Source organism: Bos indicus, chromosome 5 (genome assembly GCF_029378745.1).
Source record: "Bos indicus isolate NIAB-ARS_2022 breed Sahiwal x Tharparkar chromosome 5, NIAB-ARS_B.indTharparkar_mat_pri_1.0, whole genome shotgun sequence".
Lineage (NCBI taxonomy): Eukaryota > Metazoa > Chordata > Mammalia > Artiodactyla > Bovidae > Bos > Bos indicus.
Genome location: NC_091764.1, coordinates 70964601 through 70989002, shown reverse-complemented (window position 1 = coordinate 70989002; position 24402 = coordinate 70964601). Strand labels below are relative to the sequence as shown.

Below are 24402 nucleotides of genomic sequence, written 5' to 3'. Positions count from 1 at the left end.
GATAGCATATTCAAAAGCAGAGACATTACTTTGCCAACAAAGGTTCGTCTAGTCAAGGCTATGGTTTTTCCTGTGGTAATGTATGGATGTGAGAGTTGGACTGTGAAGAAGGCTGAGCGCCGAAGAATTGATGCTTTTGAACTGTGGTGTTGGAGAAGATTCTTGAGAGTCCCTTGGATTGCAAGGAGATCCAACCAGTCCATTCTGAAGGAGATCAGCCCTGGGATTTCTTTGGAAGGAATGATGCTAAAGCTGAAACTCCAGTACTTTGGCCATCTCATGCGAAGAGTTGACTCATTGGAAAAGACTCTGATGCTGGGAGGGATTGGGGGCAAGAGGAGAAGGGGACGACAGAGGATGATATGGCTGGATGGCATCACTGACTCGAGGGACGTGAGTCTCAGTGAACTCTGGGAGTTGGTGATGGACAGGGAGGCCTAGCGTGCTGCGATTCACGGGGTCGGACACGACTGAGCGACTGATCTGATCTGAGGATTGGTTTAAAATTTAACTTGTTTAGTATACATAATTCACCAGTGAAGCCATCTGGTCCTGGACTTCGGTGGGAGGTTTTTGATTAGTGATTCAACATTCTTACTAGTAATTGGTATGTTCAGATTTTCTATTTCTTCATGATTCAGTCTTGGTATTTGTTGGTACACAGTTGCTCATAGAAGTCTCTTACTAACCTGTGTATTTCTGGGGTATCAAGGTATATAACATTTTCCCTTCAGTTCTAAGTCCTTATCTCTTTTTTCCTTACTGAGTCAATAAAGGTTGGTCAGTTTTACCTTTCCAAGAAAACAGCTCTTGGTTTCATTTTTTTATATTTTTTCTATTGTTTTTTTGGTCTCTATTTCCTTTCCCATGTTGACCTTTTCCCTTCCTTTTACTAAGTTTGGGCTTTTTTTTTTTTTTTTTTTCTAGTTCCTTGAGATGTAAAGTGAGGTGGTTTGAAAATTTTTTTCTTGATTGTAGGCATTTATTGCTAGGAACTTTCCTTAACTACTCTTGCTGTAGCCCATAAATTATGATATGTTGTATTTTCATTTTCATTGCTCGATTTCTTCTGACACATTAGTTGTTTAATCTCCACATTTGTAAAATTTTCCAATTTTTTTCTTGTAACTGATTTCAATGTTTTATAAGATTTTAAATTTATTGACTTGTTTTTGTGGTGTAACATCCTATGATCTGTGTATTCTATTGCTTTTGGATGGAATATTCTATGTATTATCTGAGTCCATTTGGTCTAATGAGTCTCTTACCATTTGCTTTATTTACAAATATTATATCCACTTGTGGACTGAGCCCTTTATCACTGTATCTCTTTTGTTTGGTAACAATACCATGCTGTGGACAGAAAAGGCATGCCACCTATAGACGAGCAGCACTAAGACTTCTAAACCTGAGCATTGACTGGAGAACAGTTGGTCAGGAAAAGTGTAGTCCCCCATGGACCTACCTCTATTCATGGTCTACTCTGGAGTCTTGGCCTGATCACCACCTTCCCAAGGCCTAGGTTTACCCATCTCTTAAGATTACAGGATTTTCTCCTTTTAAAATTCCATGAAGTATTACTTATTTTACATCCTAGACTACCTGTGACAGATGGCACATTTAAGGAATGAATTTCTAAAAACCTTTTTATTATTCCTTTCAAGAATGCAAGTGGAGCCCTGTATACCACACGCTTGAAAGCTAAGCACAAAGACCAGCCCCGTTTGTGCTGCCACCGTAGCTGCAAGGAGGAATGTCGGGCAGTTTTGGTTCCGTCATTTTGATGGCTGCAGCTACACAGGGAGCATCTTTAGGCCAGCTTTTAAAAACTGAGTTAGGATAAATAAAACAGGAAACTGTATGATCTTCATTAAGACTCCATTGGTGTTTCTGAGCTCCTGTTCCCAAAGGGGCCACTAATAGACGAAGTTCTTGCATTGCCGAGAACAAGCCTCTCTCGTCTTCCAAATGCTTCATTTACTAAAACATAAAATAAATGGTTAAGCAACTACCAGATCAGAAAATTGAGAACCTATAATATAAAAAAAGAGACTAAAATGCAGAAATGAACAATGAGGTTCTCTGCCCTGTGGTGGGAGATTTTGTTTTGAAAAACATGTTTAGCGCTTTATAAATAGGAAAGTAACCAACTCAAAGTCTAAAATGTTCTGAATGAGATTAACTGTTTTATACTGGTCTATTTTTTTTTATACTTTACTTTTTTTACCTTGTGCTAGATTTATTGAATCCACCTTGATAACAAATGCCCAATCCCTCATGACAGTGACTCTGTCTTTTCCTTATTATACTTATTTCTGATTATTTCCTGCCTTCATCTTTCTCTGTATCATGACCACAATAGAACTGTTTTGGATTTGGGACTTGTTTTCTTCAGGGAATTGAAGATTCAGGAATCAGAGTGGGGCTCCAGCATTCCAAATTACATCAAAGTAATAGAAGGGAACCTGGCCCCTTCAGGAAAGCTGGATTTTGGGAATATGGGAGGGGAGATCATGCTATATACCCTTCCAGCTTTCCAATAAAATCTTTCACTTTTAAAATTCAAATTTTGTCATAGATATTTTAAAATTAAAGTATGAAGACAAGCTTATTTGTGAATATGAACATTTCCAAATTACAATTTGATCTTGTCTGTTTCCTAAGCTGACTGTACTGGACGATGAACACTGGATCTGCCTTTGCTATCTCCTTGATGTATTCAAGCCACACATTCTATGTTAGCTCCTACAGAACTTATCCAGAAAAAGCAGAAAATGAAGATTCTTACCTGAAGAGACTGTGCTTATATCCCAGACCCGAAGCCCTTCCTTCTGACCTCCAAAAGCATAAATAAATGGCAAATCAGGGCAACAGGAAGAACAGAAGAGAACTCCCTGAGAAGAGAATACAAAGTCAGTGATTTCAGTCTTCCCAGAAAGTGCTAATCTTGATTTCCTACTCCTGTCGATTCCCTACTGCTGTCTACAAGACCCTACCATTGAATGTCACTGAAAACCAACCCACCAGAATCTCCTTCGGGGCGCCTGTAAAGGTACTTCACAGTCAAGTTGGCGGGATTATCTCTGTGAGAATGGGTGCAGTTCTGACCACTCAGGCTCACATCGCTATTATCATCTAACAGGGATTTCCTAGTAAATCTAATCTGCTTAATACTCCCAGAAACTAATTCTCCTTTTTAAGTTATAATGCTATAGTACAATCATTTAAAAGTTTAATGTTTTATTTTTTATTACTAGATAATAAAAAGTAATTTTTTGTTACTAGATAACACATGCATCATAGCCTTTCCCTTCTCCAGGGGATCTTCCCAACTCAGGGACTGAACCCAGGTCTCCGGCATTGCAGGCAGATTTTTTACCTGCTGAGCCACAAGGGAAGCCCAAGAAGACTGGAATGGCTAGCCTATCCCTTCTCCAGGGAATCTTCCTGATCCAGAAATCGAACCAGGGTCTCCTGCATTGCAAGCAGATTCTTTACCAACTGAGCTGTGAGGGAAGCCTACATGCATCATAGAAAATATAAACAAGAAGTATAAAAATAACTGAGATAATCAGCTGTTCATGTTTTGGGATAGGGTCTTCTAGATTTACATATAAGCATTCAACACTTAAGTACTTAAAATATATGCATCGGATACTACTATAAAAACTGCTCTGTAGGGTGGGGAGGGACGTTCAGGATCAGGGGGGCATGTATACCTATGGCCAATTCATACTGATATATGGCAAAAACCATCACAATATTGTAAAGTAATTATCCTCCAATTAAGATAAATACTTGAAAAAAATGCTTTACAAAACTAGCTACCCACATTTTAAAATACAAACATTCATGTATACAGTTTTAAACAGCTGTATAGTGTTCTATGTCTACAGTTGAATTTTTATGATGCCTGGTATGCACTATATGTTCAATAAATATTTGATGAATTGTTGAATTCTAATCATTTCTAAAACTTTTACTACTATGTAGTAATTTCAGTATAGTAAGAACTATTTAAATAGTTATACAAAGATGTAGGTGATAAACTGACCTCAACAGCTGTGGTACCCAAAAGGTTCATGATTTTCAGAGATGGGCTTGATTTTAAGGTTAAAAAACTGGAGCATACAGTTACCAGCAGGGAATGGGGGCGGGGGTGGGAGTTAGGAAGTGACGTGCACACTGCTGTATTTAAATGGATAACCAACAAGGACCTACTGTAATGCACAGGGAAGTCAGCTTAATATTATGTAACAATCTTAATGGGAAAATAACTTGAAAAAGAATAGATACATGTGTAAGTATAACTGAATCACTTTGCTGACACCCGCAACAACATTGTTCATCAACCATACTCCAATGTAAAGTTGATAAAAAAAATTGTAGCCATTCCACTTCTGTCCTAGAAGACCACCTCCTCCTCATCCTGGTTTTCCACAAGCATTTGTTAATCATGAAAGTTGGAAAAGGAAGCAGACAGTCATTGATTTCTCCCCAAACTGCCCTAAATTAGAAAACTTCCAGAAGTTGACTAAGCCCCAGATTAACTTGCCAACAAATCCATATTCTTTTGTGCAGGGATTCCTAGAGAAAAACAATAGATCAGAAACAGAAAGAACCAAGATGCCCACAAGTATTCTTACCATTTTCATATCCCGAGAGTGAACCAGACTTGGCCTGTCTCCTAATATGTCCCAGATCTTCACATACTTGTCTGCTGATGCAGTCACAAGACAGCCCTTGATTTGACTGCTTAGATCAAGACCTAGAGGAAGATAAGACTTGTTCAGGGACTCTCACTTTGAAATAAATTTACTTCATCATAGGTTAATAGAAATGAAAGAAACCATATTCTTGCTCACCAGAAATTTCATCATTGTGTGCGTTAAGTGTAAAAATTGGCTTATCTGAACGTGCATCCAAATTATATACAAAGCCATCATCTGTACTGGCCTGGAAAGAGTAAAAGAGCACAGCAATGTTACATGACAATAAAATTTAGCAATGGGTAAATAGTATAAATCCTTGTGAAAATCATCTATGGATCTGACATACCTGAGACACTTATTAAAAATTAACATGGACATAAAGAATTCACTTGTGGAACGCTGAGTTGGCTCTTACAAGGACTAGTTTAGCTGACATGTCTATTAGGCAGTTGGATATGAGTATGGAGCAATGGTAGTTGATACAGACTGGGGTCAGAAATATGGCGGCACAGAGGCAGAAGTTACATCCATGAGAAGAGAAGGGATTTGCTCTGTGAGTGCAGAATTTAGAGCACCGTGTTAAGGACAGAGACCTGGAGAGCACACCACTTAGGGTAAAGGCTGAGGAGGAGCTCACAGAAGTCAGAATCAAAGAGGGAGGAGAAAATAACAACCCAAGGAAGCAGGGCTTCTAAAGAAAGTAACAATGCTGTCAGTATTTTGGCAAAGAGGTTTAATTAGAAAAGGACTGAAAGGCAGATTACAGTCCACTTTCAAGAAAAGAAGAGAAAACTTTGAAGGGAGTAAGAGACAGACCTGGTCTCTGATGGGAGACAGACTTGAGCCTATATACAGGCCAAGGGCAAGAGTCAGGCAAGAGTGGCCAAAAAAGGGACAAGTGATGCAGTTTTATAGGTGGGGCTATAATGGGCACAAAAAAGGAAAAGGAGGGGCATTTCATCTTTTGAGACTTGAGGAATGGAGTATACCATTTTATTTTGATTACTTTCCATTTCCTTAAATATTTGTGATTTAAGGACCGATAACCATTTGGCAGCACATAAGCTAGGAAATGTGCGCGCCTGCCTGCTGAAAGCCAGCATTCAAATTTAACTGGGACTTCGCTTGAGAGAACTGCAAGATGGAATCTGGCTTGAGGTGGCTCAGGCTGGGAACTGCATGTGCCTCTGCACAAGGTTGAGATGATATGCCCCCAGAATCACAACTGCAGGAACCTTACTGAAACTTCACATATTCAAAGAAAGCTTTTTTTTTTCCCCCCAAAGAATTCTGTCCCTCTTTTACAAAGCACTAGATATTTGCTTTAGGAAAATTAGGAAATACATGATACCTTCTCTTCTGGATAAAAGCTGGGATTTTATTTTTCCATGAACTTAAATATCAGTGGCATCTTTGGATGCAACATGGAAAACTGTTCTCCTGCAGATATTATGGGTATTCATAAAATGATCATAAACTTTCTTCCCATATGGGAGACAGTGGTACATTAGTAAGTAAGTGTTAAGTCACTCAGTCGTTTCTGACTCTTTGTGACCCTATGGACTATAGCCCACCAGGCTTCTCTGTCCATGGAATTCTCCAGGCAAGAATACTGGAGTGGGTTGCCATTTCCTTCTCCACGGGATCTTCCCAACTCAGGAATCGAACCTGGGTTTCCTACACTGCAGGCAAATTCTCTACTGTCTGGACCACCAGAGAAGGTATATTAAGTGCTATATTAATTAAACATGCTAGCATTAGCATCACTGGAGCTCCATTTAAGTAGTAATATTTAAATAAAGGAACATTTTCTTCAACTGATTTAATCACTGGAAACAAAATGAATTTTTGTGATTTTAGTACTGATAACCATGTTAGCAAATAACCTAGAAAATATGTGTGCCTGCTTAGTATTTGTCATGCTCAGTATTACAAAATAATTTTACAATGATCAACTAATTATTACAACCAAAAAATGTGGCATGCTTTGGAATGGTTGGAAATTAGCAAAATTATTTACATGTTTACCATTTTTTTTTTGTGGTAAATTCACTGTTCTCTTGTTAAAGGGATCTTAAAAAAAAAAAAATAAATAAACCCCAAATGCAAATACTTCACACTGCTGATATAGAAAAAGCTTTTCTATAATGGAAGTAAAGAAAATAAGTGATTAATAATCTATTAAACAGTAATATGCGTATTCTTACCAAAAAATGACAAGGTGAAAAGTGATTCCAAGTCACTCTCTCAATCTGCCCACTGAAACGCCACATTCGATGGCTCTCCTCCGGACTCCGGCAGTCATACAGAGCCACGGACCTGGGCGTGTTCAGGCAAAGTTAGGAGTTCAATAAACACCACCATGAAATCAAGACCCAATTATTTACAGCCTATTTTAAGGTTCTAAAAGAACAGATGAACTGATTTTTACTAATTGGTGAACTCTGGTCCTGTCACTTGAAGACACTGGTGGCTCCGGATGTCACAGTGGCTTTGACATCCCCCAGATTGAATCCTCTACTTTCAAGATGAATCATCCCTATTTCCCAAAGAACAGGACAATTTCTAATTTGTCGTTCCTGAATACTGCTCAGAGCCAGTCTTAGCCACATTTACTTTTTATAAGCAGGCTACCGTGTTGGGGGAACAGATGAATGAAGTGAAGTGAAAGTTGCTCAGTCGTGTCCAACTCTTTGCGACCCCATGGACTATACAGTCCATGGAATTCTCTAGGCCAGAATACTGAACTAGGTAGCCTTTCCCTTCTCCATGGGATCTTCCCAACTCAGGGGTCGAACCCCAGGCTCCCGCATTGTAGGCAGATTCTTTACCAGCTGAGCCACAAGGGAAGCCCAAGAAAACTGGAGTGGGTAGCCTATCCCTTCTCCAGTGGATCTTCCCAACCCAGGAATCAAACCAGGGTCTCCTGCATTGCAGGTGGATTCACCAACTGAGCTATCAGGAAAGCCAGGTAACATGTCTCAATCACATTTACTCTCTACAAGCAGGTTACTGTGTTGGGGGAACAAGATGAATAGTCTTGTGTAGTTTTGCATGAATCCCAACTACAAAAGGACAGGGATACAAAATAAAAGACCGCATCTTAGTTTCTGTGTTTACTAGCTACCTCTCCCATCTCCAATCTGTAAAGAGCACACACATGATTTGGAAACCCCCTGTGATGACTGCAGTGGTCCAGGTCTTCATCTCTCCCCACATCCATGCCCTCTGTCAGTGATCTAGGAGTTCCTCCCCTAAAGGCAGAGTTCATCTTCTACTCCGTGTGATGTCTGTTTCGGCCTACAGTAAGACAGATATGTAGTAGGTCTGAGCCCATGTCTAAGAGGCCTTGGTGTCTCTGCTTGTACTCCTGACCTTGCTGTGGCAACGTACGTGGACTAGCCTGCTAGTTTTAAAAGGATGTAAAACAGGAGAGTCTCTGGGCCTAAACAAGTCAAGATTAGTAGAGCTATCAGTTGAATCTAGCCTCGATTAGTTCAACCTTGCAGAGGTCAAGAAGCAAATATTCATCGCTTAAGACACTGAATTTTGAGATGGCTTGCTTCAGAGCAATGTCTAACTCACACACCCTCTAAAAATTGAAGGAGTAGTTGGGAATTACAACAGAACCATATTCCCTTGCAGACCGAGAGGATCAAGCTGAAAGGACATATAAGTACTACTAAAGATTTAAACACATAAAAGCCATAGTAATAAATTCTATCTGAACACTCAGTGATACTTTCTGAATTAGTTCAAGAGGAAAAGAAAAAAAAGACAACAATTAATTCCTAAAATGCTTTCTTACTTATCATATGATCCAGAAATCAGAGTCTGGGCTTCAAATGGGTGAAACTGGAGAGTCTGGACCTAAGAGGAAGAAATATAAATTAATAGATGAATGTTTGTTTGGTTTTGGTAAAACTGCCTAATACGTGATGGGAATCAACTTAGCAGTGTTCCTACAAATTCTTTCCTTTGAAATGTATTATATGAAGAAGCATAAATGTATTACATAATTAAAAGGACAAAACATACTTCTAAATAAAAGCTGATACTTAAAAGACCCAATGCAGCATTCCCCAAATTGTGCTAGGCAGAATACATATGTCCCTCAGATGTTAAAGTATAATCAGAAGAAATAGGGGAGTAGTCAAACTTAACTGGGCAACGCTACACGTTCTGAAAGTTTCACAACGTGCATTAGCACATTAGATTCCTGGGTTCTGCAGTATCATCTGTTAAAATTCTTTAACTCCATTAAGTGACTGAAACCAGTCATCCCTTTCTAGGAGCCTCTGTAAAAATGCTGTAAAGCACTGATGTTCCTAGTCACTTTACCTTTCTGCACCTATTTCTGCAAAGCTCAAGAGGATCATAATTATAACTATCGCAAAAGGCCCTGTGAAGATCCAGTGGGCTAGCACGTCAAAGCACTGTGTAATTCACAAAAAGTCATATATAAGTGTTTGGGATTATTTGTTGTACTTCATACACGTCCCAGCTTTTTTAGAATGCCCTTTATCCACGAAATCACCATACCTTGTCTGTGTGAACGGCAAGGCTAGCTGCTGGCTTCCCCAAGGACATATCCCACAGAATAACAGTGTTATCAGCTGATGCACTGGCCAGCACATTTCTGAGAAAGGGAGGAAACAAATCGGGTAATCTTTTAAAAATCAAGAGCATTACATGTAAGAATTCTGCTTATAACCCTACCAAAAAATAAAATACCTAGGAGTAAATTTAACAGAAGAAATGCAAGATTTTCAATATTCTGAGAGGTTACCCAGAAGTTCCGATTTGCAGCTAAGTTTGGGAAATACTAACCTAAACAACATTCTCAAGTCCATTTGCCCAAACAATTGTAACTCTGTAGAGGTCCAAAGACAAATGAGAAGACAGGACATCCTTCAGTAAGCTAGCACTCTGGGACCTTCCTAAGAATGCTCAAATTATGACGTGTCCAGTGTAACAGAAATGCTTTTAAAAAGCTGTCTTGGGTATTCAAGTTTGTTCTTCCCCTCTAAGTAAGTTGTACTCAATGCTTACCTTCCTTGCCTCAATAGCCCCTCAAACCAACTGTATTATTAGGAAAATGGCCCTTTTGAGATAATAAGTATAAAAAAATACATGGATGACATGCAAAAGAATTAAGTTGAACTCTTACCTTACAGAGTATACAAAAATTAACTCAAAATATATCAAAGACTTAAACCTAAGAGCTAAAACTATCAAACTTTAAGGGGAAAATCTTCGTGACAGTGGATTTGCCAATGATTCCTTTGCTGTTACACTAAAAGCATAAGCAACAAAAGTGAAAATGAACCGCACCACTCAAAGCGAAAAACTTCTGTGCTTTGAAGGACACTTAGCAGAGTTAAAGTCAATCCACTGAATGGGGGAACATACTGCCAAATCACAAATCTCATAAGAGATTAATTTTCAGAATATATAAAGAACTCCTACAACTTAACAGCAAAGCGGATCTTCCCAACTTAGTGATCTAACCTGGGTCCCCTGCATTGCAGGTGGCTTCCTTACCATCTGAGCCACCAAGGAAACCACATTTCATTCATTTATGACAGCAAAAAACCAAACAACTAAAAAAATGGACAGAAGGATTTGGATAGACATTTCCCCAAAGAAGGTATACAATGGCCAACAAGTACTTGAAAAGGTGACTGACATCACTAGTCACCAGGGAAATGCAACCCAAAGCTACAATGAGGTACCACTTCACACCAGTTAGGATGGCTACTACGAAGACAACAATAACGAAAACAGCAAGTATCAAGTGTTCAAAAGGATGTGGAGAAACTGGAGCCCTTGTGCACTGCTGGTTAGAAGGTAAACGGTGCAACTGCTGTAGAAAACAGTATGGTGGTTTTTCAAGAAGTTAAATTTAGAAATACCATCAGCTCCAGCAATTTTAGCTGTATATTGAAAAGAACTCAAAGGAGGGACTCCAACAGATACATGTAAACCCATGTTATTATATGTATGTGAATAACACCAGCATTATTCACAAGAGCCAAGAAGTGGAAACAGACCAGGTGTCCATTCAGTTTAGTTCAGTCACTCAGTCGTGTCTGACTCTTTGCGACCCCATCGCCAGGCCTCCAGGTCCATCACCAACTCCCGGAGTTCACCCAAACTCACCTCCATCAAGTCTGTGATGTCATCCAACCATCTCATCCTCTGTTGTCCCCTTCTCCTCCTGCCCCCAATCCCTCCCAGCATCAGAGTCTTTTCCAATGAGTCAACTCTTCACATGAGGTGGCCAAAGTATTGGAGCTTCAGCATCAGTCCTTCCAATGAACAACCAGGACTGATCTCCTTCAGAATGGACTGGTTGGATCTCCTTGCAGTCCAAGGGACTCTCAAGAGTCTTCTCCAAAACCACAGTTTAAAAGCATCAATTCTTCAATGCTCAGCTTTCTTCACAGTCCAACTCTCACATCCATACACAACCACTAGAAAAACCATAGCCTTGACTAGATGGACCTTTGTTGGCAAAGTAATATCTCTGCTTTTCAATATGCTATCTAGGTTGGTCATAACTTTCCTTCCAAGTAGTAAGTGTCTTTTAACTTCATGGCTGCAGTCACCATCTTCAGTGATTTTGGAGCCCCAAAAAATAAAGTCTGACACTATTTCCACGGTTTCTCCATCTATTTCCCATGAAGTGATGGGGCCAGATGCCATAATCTTCGTTTCTTTGTTACTCTCCTTTTTCACTTTCATCAAGAGGCTTTTTAGTTCCTCTTCACTTTCTGCCATAAGGGTGGTGTCATTTGCATATGTGAGGTTATTGATATTTCTCCCGGCAATCTTGATTCCAGCTTGTGCTTCTTCCAGCCCAGCGTTTCTCATGATGTACTCTGCATATAAGTTAAACAGGCAGGGTGACAGTATACAGCTTTGACGTACTCCTTTTCCTATTTGGAACCAGTCTGTTGTTCCATGTCCAGTTCTAACTGTTGCTTCCTGACCTGCATACAAATTTCTCAAGAGGCAAGTCAGGTGGTCTGGTATTCCCATCTCTTTCAGAATTTTCCACAGTTGATTGTGATCCACACAGTCAAAAGCTTTGGCATAGTCAATAAAGCAGAAATAGACGTTTTTCTGGAACTCTCTTGCTTTTTCCATGATCTAGCGGATGTTGGCAATTTGATCTCTGGTTCCTCTGCTTTCTCTAAAACCAGCTTGAACACCAGGAAGTTGACAGTTCACATACTGCTGAATCCTGGCTTGGAGAATTTTGAGCATTATTTTACTAGTGTGTGAGGTGAGTGCAATTGTGCGATAGTTTGAGCATTCTTTGGCACTGCCTTTCTTTGAGATTGGAATGAAAACTGACCCTTTCCAGTCCTGTGGCCACTGCTGAGTTTTCCAAATTTGCTGGCATATTGAGTGCAGCACTTTCACAGCATCATCTTTCAGGATGTGAAATAGCTCAACTGGAATTCCATTACCTCCACTAGCTTTGTTCGTAGTGTCCATAACAGATGGATAAACAAAATATGGCAAATATGTACAATGGAGTATCATTTGGTCTTAAAAAGGAAGGAAATCCTGCTATATGCTACAACATGGATGAACCTTTTCTAAGTGAAATAAGCCAGTCACAAGAAGACAAATACTATGATTCCACTTATAAGAGGTACCTGGAGGAGTCAACTCATAGAGATAGAAACTAGAATGCTGGGTACTAAGACGTGGGTGGGCAGGAAATGGGGAGTTGCTGTTTATTGGACATATAGTTTCAGTTTTGGAAGCGGAAAAACTTCTGGAGTTGAATGGTGGTAATGGCTGCACAACAATGTGTGAGATGTCCAGAAAAACTGTGTCCAAAAAACTATACACCTAAACATGGTTAAAATGATATTTTACAAAAAAAGAACATGTGGACAAGATGTTGTCAAAACTAAATGAAGTGAGAACACGTCTTCCGTGCAGTAACGACTCTGCACCACTGGCACTGCGACCGCAGCACGTGCTGCTTTTCCCAGCGGTGCTGGAAGAAGGGCCTTGGTCCCCAAACATGTAGTGAGCATCTGCTAAGTGAGGAGACGGCAGGCGGGGTGGGGGTTGCAAGGATACAGACAGCGGCGTTCCTGCCTCCAGCAATGTGTACTGCAGGGAGAGAGAAGAAAGCAAGGACACAAGGACGCGAAACACAGTGCAGAGAGAGTAAATGGAGGCGGGAGGTAAAAAGCACAGTGGTTAGTCTTTAGCAAGCCTTCAAAGAGTATCTCTTCTTACCTGACCAGCTTATTCCAAGAAAGGTCAAGGACAGCATCTGTATGCCCATCTGCTGAGGAATTCTGTAATAATCGTTTAATTACTTTTGGTATTAAAGCATACCCCCAATAAAATTGGTTTATTAATTTGAAAGATTCTTTAAAACGTTAAGATTATTCTGATCTTAAGTAAACTTGCTCCAAGATCTAGGGAAAGAAACACCTTGTCTCCCTCTTACTTCAGAGATACGATAAATGTTCTTTACAGGGAAGAAACTACAGTAGTTCTTAACCTGTTATAATTCTATAAATCAACCCCCAACCCATCTCTCCCTCACCAAAAATGTAACAATTTTAAAAGCTATAGGAATACAAGGATATTTAGAATTCAACATACTCAAGGCTAAAGAGAAACATTTTAAAAGTTCAAAAACAGCACATTAGTGTGAATAGCTACTATACATAAAGGAGGCTCATAATCTAAGAGTAACTTGTCTTGTGCAAAGATGAATAATGTGCCAGTGTAGGTTTTATGTAATCAGAAATCAGTTTTTCCTTGGATGGGCTTTTTGAAACTAGAAACTACAGTAACTTTGTAACTACCTTATCTTATTCCACCAAAACCCTCTGGTTGAAACACTGTACGTTCTCAGCCCCTGTTCCCACCTCCCCCCAACCTATTTCTAGTTATCATTAGAGTTTAAATATCTATTAGCTTGTTTACCTTCTTTCCTTTCTTTTTCTTCTTTTTTGACAGCTTACTTCCAAGTGTGAAGACTGGCTCTAGAGAGTCCACTATATCCAGGTCCCACACTTCAATAACAGGGGTCATGTTTCCCACAGCAATGTAATTTCCTACAGGAGGAAATGATACATTTGTGATTTAAAAAATAACTTCTAATGAAATACATTATACTGCAGACTGAGCCACGGCTTAGAGCAAGTTCTCTCAAACTTTCATGTGCGTGTACATCACCTGGATGTTGTTAAAATGCAGATTGTTTCAAGAGGTCTTGAGTGGGGCCTTAAAGCTGCATTTGTAACCGGCTCCCAGATGGCTGCAATGCTGTGCTGCTGGTCCTCAGATCACAGTGTGAGTAACAAGGGCTCCATCTCCTGGTCCAGGGTCTTCACTGATAAAATGACAGACCCTTCCTACCTTCATGGCTGTGGTGAGGATGAGGATTTGCCTAGATCGTGAATGTGAACAAGCTTTGCAAACAAGACGTGAGGTGTATTAACAATTTTTACCCTAATTATTACGTGTGATGGGGCAATGAACAGTGTGCCAAAGGGACTAAGTGAAGATTCCAATTCTCTCTTCATTCTGGTTCTACTTGATGTTTTCTGAAAAGGGCCGTGCACTAAACTCTACCTGATGACACTGGACACAGCATGCCAGCTTATGCTGGGTTTTCAGGAGACGCCCTCACAGTTCTGAGCCCTCATCAGGCCCTGTCCTTCTGCCTAGTGAGCAGCTACCTCTTTAGCCCGTTGAAAGTCTGGAGACATACAGACCCCAAGCAATTAAGTGGCTGTGGTCTGAAAACTATGTAACTTCATGAAACATCAACCATTCTGGAAACACTCATACAAAACAGATGACATGTGTAGCTAGGAAAAACACACAGGAGTAGAACCACTGAGCAATCTTTTAAGTTTTCTAATTACCAGTTGAGTCATCAGGGCTAGGATCAAAATTTAGCCATTCCACACTCAAAGGGTATGCAGACAACAGGATATCATGGTGGACATAAAAAGAATCTTCTTCTTGATTATAAACTGAAAAGATTGGGAAGAGAGATTTTATTACATCAGAGTAAGAAATCATATCCCACTCAAAAGAAGAGAGACTCCCTTTTAAACCTATGGCAGTCACTTGCTTAAAGTCATACATTTAATACACTTAAAATGATGACACTAAAGAAATCCAAAGTATATACTGCTAGGCAAAAGTTTTTCATGTCTAATATATTCCTAGTACCTGGTGAGCCCCAAAGGGGAACAGAAACACTGACAGAGAATTTTCATCAGGCTGAATGCTCCATCTGCATGTTCCCTGGCTAAAACGGTCTGACCTTTTGGATCACCAACGACAGAAAACGTTCATAACGTCTCCATTAGAAGTGCTTCATCACTATTTTATCTTTTAAAGATCTATTTGGTCATAAGTCAGAACAAATCAGTACTGGAGAGAAATAACTCATAGTTTTAGAAATTTAAATGCTTATCAAAAATTGCTTCTTTAATATTTATTATTAAAATCAGTAAGAAATCTTAAAAATTATATAATGAAACACTGATAAACAGAGAGCCTAAGTAACCAGAAATTCTCCCCTAATATGCTTTTTACTAGAAAGAAGCAATTTAAGATGAGCTAAGGATTTTTAAAAAATTCTTCAGACCATGGTATCTGGGGTAGATCTTGGGACTAGCTGATTCCATGTAATGTTCTGGCGCATCACTTTATGATGAGAATGCATGTTCAAAAGCAACAGCTTGTGGTCCTGCAAGAACCTCAACCATGGTCAATGTACTCAGCTTACATTTTAAAGAAAGATGACGATGAAGCCTTAACATAATCTTCTTTTGACCATGCCTTTTTATTATTCAGATTTAGAGTAATTTTGAAATTATTCCTGAACAGAGATATACCACGTAACTTGGAGATTCACACCAAATCCAAATAAAACATATCATTAATGACCTAACTTAGAATGAAACAGGAATACAATTACTTTACTTCAACTTCTCAGCTCCTGTGTGATAACTCACAAGATTCAAAGGAATGACTAGTGTAAACTTTCAAATGAGAATGTATAAAAATCAGTGATGACTAACTGTAATAGCTCCAATTTTTTGAAACTGGAATTGGTCTTTAAAAAATTCCACCAATATGGTTTACGTTTAAAATATGTAAAAAGTTCAAAGATAATTAGAAGAATAACTTCACATTGAAATAATTGCTATTTAAAGCCTTTTTGATTGTATAAATAGATCACAATGGGCCATGGGATAAAAATGGCCTAATTGATAGGCTTCCTACAGGCAAACTTAAAGGCTGTAAAAAAAATCCAAGTTAATAAATAGAGTATGAGTAATCTAGAAGGTGCCAATGAACATTAAGCTCAAGGGATTTAATTTTCATACTATGTAACTGTGTTTCCTATTAAAAAAAGGTATTAACCTAATAATCTCTTTAAGCTTCAAAATTTTAAGACAGATGAATAGAATCAACTAAAATGAGATACAACAGGACGTGGTGCCTAGAAATCCATAGTAGTTACTATGGTGTTTATTTTAATATCACTTAAGTACAGAACTTTTTAGTAAGAGATGTATTCCACTTACCATGAACCTCTAAATTGCATTGGTCCTGTTCAGCTCTGCCACAAACTATGAGATTGTCACTGGGCTTAATCAAGAAATCTTCACGTTCATATTGCTCCTAAGTGGAGACAGGAAAAGTCATTGATTAGACTCAGCTATTTGGGAAGGTTTTTCAAACACTTGAGGATAATTAGAAAAACCACATAGGTATTTACCGTATCTTTCAGAGTGACGTAAGGATCTTGATCATTACTCCCATAGACTGTAAGACCCAAGAGAGATTCACCAAGAGTTTCAGCATCTATAAGAATTCATACAATGAAATGAATAAGCCAGTCCTTTTGACTAAAGCATTCTTCCTAAGACATGGGCTTCCCTGGTGGCTCAGACAGTAAAGAATCTGCCTGCAATGCTGGAGACCTGGGTTTGATCCCTGGGTCAGGAAGATCCCCTGGAGACAGAAATGGCTTCCCACTCCAGTATTCTTCGCTGAAGAATTCCATGCACAGAGGAGCCAAGCAGGCTACAGTCCATGGGGTCTCAAAGAGCTGGACACAACTGAGTGAGTCAAATACACACACACATCCCATCTTTAAACTTAGACCCTACTGTCTATTTCATAACTGAATCATTTATAATTGGGAAAGGAAATAGTAGATAATAAATAGGAATTTAAAAGCCATTTACTTTTGGCCCTGGAATGCACATCTAATAGTCTTGAAATATACACTCTTCCAATACAAGAATCAACTCAAACCAAGAAACTCCCTTTTAGAAAATATCAGAACTCTGCTCAGATCCTCTAGCTTGCTCCTTGTAATCATTCAAAACTGCTACAGAGAGGTGGCCTTGTAGACCTGGAAAGAAACAGGTCCCTAAAACACTGGTATCAACACATTAAGTGTTGCCTGGTCAAAGAAAACTGTAAACTGATGAGCCTCATACAGTTAAGTGGGCTTCTTTATTGCAAGATATCTCATAATTGCTGACAGGCTAACTTGCCCAGTGAATCTGAAAGAGGAGATACTACCCTTTACACCAAGTTTACCTCAAAGTGACATTCTTTCATGGCATGTCTACAAAGGTGACAGAGTAGACCCCGAGTAACAGAAAACTCAGGAGAAGGAAGATACTCTCAATTTCCAGGAGAAGCTACTTTAAGGAGGCAGGGCTCCTAGGTCTTAAACATCTGACAGGTAACAGACGGGAATTTCTATGGGACAAGGCAGACAGAGTCAGCAGGGAATGGAGTGTATGAGGAAGCAGTGTCTGAATGGCTTTTCTCTGGGCTGATTAGCTCTTCCTTCTCCGTATTTCAATGGTACTCTGTCCTAACAGGATGGAAGCAACCCAGAGCGGGGCCTACAACCCAGAGTCCAATGGAAAAAAAGTATCCTCTGCATCTGAGGAAGTACACTGAAAAGCATGAAGGTTTTAGAGTCAGAGGATATTCAAACCTCAGCTCCATTATTCACCAGCTGTGTGACACTGGTAAAGTTATTTCATCTCCGTAAGCCAGTATTTTTTCTGTAAAATGGAGGTAATAATTTCTCTCTCATAATTGCAGATAAAGAAAAATGAATTACAGATTAACCACTACTTGCAATAAAATATACAATACTATTTTTTTGCTTTGTATTTTAGATCTTAGATAAGTGGGTTGAACTGATTTTTTTAAACCAGTTTAGGAAACATGCTGTCTGCCTTGAGCCTTGACCCAGATTATCTGACTGACATAAAGGACAACGGGATTTCAGAGTAAAGCTTTGGAACCCTAGTAACATGATCTAATGCACTGAGCTTGGAATAAAAACCAGTGTAAGTGACTAAATTCTAACCTGGGTCGCCTTCCTCATCATATTTATCCAAGTCGTACTCAGCCAGCTCGTCATCATCCAGCGTCCTGTCATCTTCTGGGTCGCCATCCTCCAGGGGCTCCCGTGGTCGGGCCTGGGTACGTGCACTCTGCATGCCATCCTCTGAAGGATTGCCCGTTTCCTGTTCATCACTGCCACCTTCTTCTCTATGCCAGAGAAAAAAAGAAAAAGTAAAAAGATCAGCCAAAAGACACTGTTCAATAATAAGACCACCCTGTTATCACTGTTTAGCATTTACAGTTCATCTAGACTTGACTACAGGAATCAACATCCCCAAACTTACTGTAATTTTTCCTTTGCTTCAGCAATGAGACGTTTCACTTCTTCTTTACTAAGTTCTACCTATAAGAGAGCAAACATTTCATTATGATATATTTAAGGAAACCATTTTTAAGTCTCTGAATTAAAAAGATTGCAAATTAATCTAAAATATGGTTTTAAGAGACATCCAAAGTCAAATATCAATCCAAAGTCTCTAAATTTAATATAAATGGACTTCTGACATGTCCTTATAAATTAAGATCCCTCCTCACCCAGAACTGTTAAAAAATCATGTTCTCTCCAGACTTTTTTTTAAAAAAGATGGACTTGTATAAACTGCCTTCTAGGATAGCTCATCTCATTTTCTTCTGATTACCTCCGCTCGTTGGCCATTTCTCCCCATGTTCCCTGTGGATATTCCTAAACAAACCACTTTTGCCTTCATCCCCCACTCTGTTCCCTGGTATCACTGCCAAGTATTCACTCACTGTGCTGTCAACACCTTGCAAAGCTCATTCTCTCTGAATGGATTACTCCAAACTTTCCTTGCTCTATCCCTGTACACTGCAGTTTCATTTTTCTGACTGTCTATAAGACTCTCCACTTGGACATCCGGTTCAAAACTGGTCATCCTCTTTAGTGCCAAACTGTAAGCTCCTGGTTACTGTGTTCCACCATTCTTGATAGATGATGAACCAATCAATCACCCAGTTTGTACCAAAATGCCTTTAATAATATAGAAATCCTATTGGATAGGATTTCTATCCAGAAACTAAAGGGTCTTAAAATTTTAATTAGGAGATACTTATTTTTCTAATTTCTCTTTCTGGGACTTTGTAGAACAAATCCAATTTCTTCTTCCTACAAACTCTTATGCAATGGTTCCCAAATCTGTCTCACATTAGAATCACCTGAAGGACTCTTTAATCTCAGACTATACTCCAAACTAAATAAATCACAATACCTGGGAGCTGGTAGTTTTTGAAGCTCCCCAGGTGGTTTCAATGTGTGGACATATTTGGAAATCAGTGTCCTCAAGTATTTGAAGTCTCTGGTCCCCTTTTAACAACTCTTGGTTCCTTCAATAATTTTTAATATATTATTTCCTGTCCCCATTCTATATGCATGCTCAGTCGTGTCCGACTCTTTGCAATCGGATGGACTGTCCTCTGCCAGACTCCTATGTTCATGGGATTCTCTAGGCAAGAATACTGGAGTGGGTTGCCATGCCCTCCAGGGGGATCTTCCCACCCAGGGATAGAACCCGCCTCTCTTACGTCTCCTGCATTGGCAGGTGGGTTCTTTACCATTAGCGCCACACTGAATGCCTACCGTGTGCCAAATGCTGGGGAAACTGGAGAATAAAACAGTCTATGTCCTGGTGGAACTGGCTCAATAACCTGAAACAAACACTACCCCGCCCGTTTTTTTCCTTAACATTTATTCCCACTGACAAAGTATTATATATGCACATGTCAACTCCATAAAGGCAGGGAGGGACTTATCCTGTTTTGTTCATGCCTATCCCAGGACCCTGAACAATACTGGGAACGAGAAAGCACTTCGTTAAATATCTGTTGAATAACGTAGGTAATCTCCTCGGCTACAGACTCAGTCTCTCTTGTAGGCTTTTCCCCTTCATAAAGTGTCACCGTTTACCTCTACCCCACCGCCCGCGGCCTCATCAACATTTCATTTGCACTACTGCGAGAACTCCTAATTCAATTCTCGAGCTCACGACACCGTAGTCTCCACACCAGTTTTTCTACACCACGGTTTTCATCCAGTTCATTCCTCCCCGCCGAGGGGAGGAGGGGAAAGTGGAGTTTCGCCCCCTTTTCCCGGTTTGCCTGAAAACGCACTAGGGTGGTGGGAGACTATGTGGCGTCGTCAAGAGGTCTCGATGGAAGTTCTCAGCAAGCACCATCCCTCCTCCTTCCACGAGGTCCACATGCGTGCGAATCGCGGGGTGTGGGGTGGGTCGGGCTCGGGTGGGAAGGGACGGCGAGGAGGCGGGGCCCAAAGGGCCAGGAGTCCCAGACCCTCGTAACCACAGCCCTAGCCACGACAAACAGGCCACAGCCGGCCCCACCCCACGTCATTCCCACCAGCGGCGCCAGGGCCGCGCGTTCCGGGTCCAGGTTCCCAGGAGGCGCTGACCCAGGATGCTGCAGAGAGGCTGCTCCCCCTATACCACGGAGCGACCGGGCCTCACCTTGTCTGGCGTCTCTTTGGCCACGCCGCAGCGGACCCAAGCCACGCACGTCACCTGGCGGCTGCGGTTCATGGTCCTCGGCGCAGCGACGCCTCACGCTACAGACTTGGCCCCGGCGGGTCTGGAAACCCCCTCCGCCCTTCGGCCAGCAAGCTCCGTGAAGGCCTCCCGGCCGCAGCTTGGGGAAGAGCGCAGGCGCCGGCCACCTGGTCCTTAGGGGTCGGCGCCCGCTTCTGACGTCATTCGAAAGCGGCGAACGGGAAAGGGGTGGGGAAAGATTTGGTATCCGAGGCAGCGGGGTTAGGAGTCCACGAGGGCTAGACTGCTGTGTACGGTGGTGTGAATGGGTTTTACAAGACATCCGTGACGATGTCTGCGGGCTTCGTGGGAGTAATGAATAAATAAATTGGAACTGTAAAGGTCAGAGCCAGATTTACACCAACCTTTATTTTGCCTCCATATTCTCAGAGCTGACAATGGTAGAGGTTTTAGGTTTGTTTTTAAAAGCTTTCTCCAAAATGAACTTTTTTTTTTTTTTTTTTTCCTTCTCTGGCCAGGCGGTAGGGCTTGTGGAATCTTGGTTCCCCAAGCTCAGCAGAGCAGTGAAAGCCCCAGCCTTACACAGGATGACCAGGGAATTCTAAATGAATTATTTCAAGGAGATAGTTCAGCCATTACATTTCATTACATTCTTGCATGTTACTTATGTACTAAGTACAAGGTAGTGGTTGTAGCAGCAGCAAACACAGAGTGCTTGATATATACAGGAGGCACCATTTTAAGTGCCTTATGTAAACTTGGTAACTTCTTAACCCTTTGTGGGAGATCTTAGGGGGAATACTATCCTTCCCAAGGCCACACAGCTAGCAAGTAGCTAGGATACTGTCAACTACAAATTGGCACTTACCATGGGCACTTGCTTCCCTGGTGGCTCAGACAGTAAAGAATCTGCCTACCATGCGAGAGACCTGGGTCTGATCCCTGGGTTGGGAAGATCCCCTAGAGGAGGAAATGGCAACCCACTCCAGTATTCTTGCCTGGAAAATCCCATGAACAGAGGAGCCTGGTGGGCTACAGTCCATGGGGTTGCAGAGAGACACGACTGACCAACTAACACTTTCACACACTATGGACACTTGCCATCTACCTCTACAAGAATTAAATCATGATGGGCTTCTGGAGCTGCTGACCTTCAATGCACCGTGAGACTAGTTCAGGGTGGGGAGCAGAAATGAGGCTGTGTGCTGGGGAAAAACTGGCAGGACAGTCATCAGGTAGGTAGATATTTTCAAGAGCTGATTTTCTTGGCTGTGTGACCCTGTCTTGGTCACTTGCCCTCTCTGAGTTTTCATCTCTCTTCCCTACATCTGAGACTGGCAAGCAAAACAGGAGGGTGATTGCTATGGAGAGAGTGGTGGCAAAGAAAACCGGCAGCATATGCTCTGCTCCATTTTTATTGTCAGAATGGGCTGTCCACATATGGGGTCAATTTGTGGGCAGTTTGCAACACATTTTCCTCACATACTATAGTTTGCTTGGTTTTGCAACAATATTGATTAAACATGATGAAAAATTACCTCCATTTAATTTTTTCCAATATTTTGGCTGCACCATGTGCCTTGCAGCATCTCAGTTCCCTGACCAGGGATTGAACCCTGGCTGCAGGAGTGAAAGCCCCGAATCCTAACCCCTAGGTCAACAGGGAACTCCCCGTCTATTTTGAGATCACACTCAGTTAGGGACTGGCAGAACTACAACTAGACACCAGCAACTCTGTACACTCAGCTGGATCCCCTTGGAACTTGCCCAGCCCGGGGAGGGATCCTCTCAGGCGTGAACTGCTAACCCCTAGGGTAGGCTGAGTATGTGTTCATCTCTTCCAGGACTGTTTCTCTAAACCGATTCCTCTGTAGCTTCTTTGCTTTTGGTCCATTTTATTAAAAAACCCAAACCTTTTATTTATATTTATTTACTTATCTGGTGTGCCTGGTCCTGGTTGTGACATGTGGGATCTTTAGTTGCATTCGAACACTTAGTTGCAGAATGTGGGATCAAGTTCACTGACCAGGGATTGAACCCAGGCTTCCTGCATTGGGTGCACAGAGTCTTAGCTGCTGGATCACCAGGAAAGGGCCCTACTTTTGGCCCATTTTCAAAGGTGGTATGACAGGCTGTATTTTTTCAGAAATGACTGCAACAATATCTTCCTTCAGACGTGTTTTTCCACTATGTGTTCTTGATGCTCCCCCATGAAGACCCGGGGTCTAGCTCTACCCACCCCAGCCTTGAGTTTGGATAGGCTTATGACTGGTTTGACCAATATACAGCATGCCAGAAGTTCCAAGGTTAGGTCATAAATAGGATGCAAGTTCTGCCTTTTCTCCCCCCATGAGACACTTATGTTTGGAGTTCTGAGCTGCCATATAAAAAGTCTGACTACCCTGAGGCCACTGTGTTGTGAGGAAGCCAAACCACATAGAGAGGCCACACGTGGGTGCCCCAGTAGACAGTCCTAGATTTTGAGTCAAGCCAGACACAGAAATGAAAGAGCCTTCAGATGGTTTCAGCACACAGACACTAACCCCTCCTCTCAGCCTTTGAGTTTTTCCACCTGAGACCCAGACCTTGTGGAGCAGAGATGAGCCCTCCCCACTGTGCCTTGCCCCCAATTCTGACCGCTCTCCCCTGAATCTGTGAGCGTAGTTAAATGGTTGCTTCAAACCCTTAAGTTTTTTTTTTAATCCTTCCATAATTTATTGTGGTTAAATATACTATAAAATTTACCATTTTAACCATTTTTAAGTGTACAGTTCAGTAGCATTCAGTACCCAACTACTAAGCTTTGAGGTCATTTTAAAATGCAGCAATAATTATGGGAACAGGCAAGAACCTGGGCTATATTTAGACCAGAGCACATGAGCTGATTTATTAGTAAAGACTGACTTATTAACATCTGGCTGCACTTAGGTGTACACACCTGGTATGCAAGAGTGGGCTCGTATTTGAGTAGTTGCCTCTGGATTCATTCACTCTGGGGCTGCCCTATCATGAGACAGCTTCTGCTCCATGATGGTGCTGGTTCAGAGTGGGTATTTGATAAGTATTTGTTAAACGAGTAAATAAAGAATAGAAGGTGGAGTATGGCTCTAGCTACCTTGGGCCTGCTGAACTGACACTTTTTTTTTTTTTTTATTGGTTTTAGATCTGACATTCTGCCACTTCAACCCAAGCTGTGAATTCCCTTTAGGATTGAAAATCCAACTGCAGTTGGCGTTATTAGTTCCTTACAACAAGAATTGAAAGAGATCATGCTTAAGTAGTTCCGTTTCTAAGCTTGATTCTTGGGAACACTGATGAGCATATTTAACTCAGAAAAGCCTCTTTGCCAGAGGCCAGAACAAAATATACTTGGTAGCATGTTGGCTATAGAGCTAAAGGTCCCAGAAGATTGGACTCAAGCCCATGCAAGGCTATCATTACACCTTTTAGGCTCATAAACATGATTTCTGATTGGTCCTTAGCCAGAGAAGGAAGTGAAGTGCATGGTACCCCTACACCCATTACACTAGGCTCTACTTCTTGCCCCTTCTATAGCTAACCCTACAATATTAGTTAGCTGACAAGGAGTGGAAGGATAATAGCTACCAGTTGCTAAGTGCTAGAAACTTCTACTTCAAACAGATTTTGCCATGACACAATCAATTTTATTTTTTCTAGAACTGAACTTTTCATTTTCATGAAAATAGGAACCGTCAGGGCTT

At 41.0% G+C, this 24402-nt stretch overlaps 1 protein-coding gene across 2 annotated transcripts; it reads right to left on the bottom strand.

Annotated features, from left to right (window-relative positions):
• Positions 1–1628: 1628 nt before the first annotated feature.
• On the bottom strand, positions 1629–20869 carry PWP1 (PWP1 homolog, endonuclein). 2 transcript variants are annotated; one of them, XM_019961250.2, is made up of 15 exons: positions 20642–20869; positions 18449–18507; positions 18127–18311; positions 16504–16589; positions 16310–16406; positions 14630–14740; positions 13683–13813; positions 12981–13042; positions 9255–9351; positions 8521–8582; positions 6920–7031; positions 4866–4956; positions 4647–4768; positions 2789–2894; positions 1629–1980 (listed from the first exon to the last, which is right to left on the bottom strand). In XM_019961250.2, the coding sequence occupies exons 1-15, from the start codon at positions 20711–20713 to the stop codon at positions 1871–1873; spliced, it is 1503 nt and encodes a 500-aa protein (XP_019816809.2). In that variant the 5' UTR covers positions 20714–20869; the 3' UTR covers positions 1629–1870. The 2 variants fall into 2 exon arrangements, with proteins under 2 accessions (XP_019816809.2, XP_070645767.1); XM_070789666.1 differs by lacking the exons at positions 14630–14740; positions 16310–16406; positions 16504–16589; ... (1 more) ...; positions 18449–18507; positions 20642–20869 and adding an exon at positions 13935–14594.
• Between the last annotated feature and the right edge of the window lie 3533 nt (positions 20870–24402).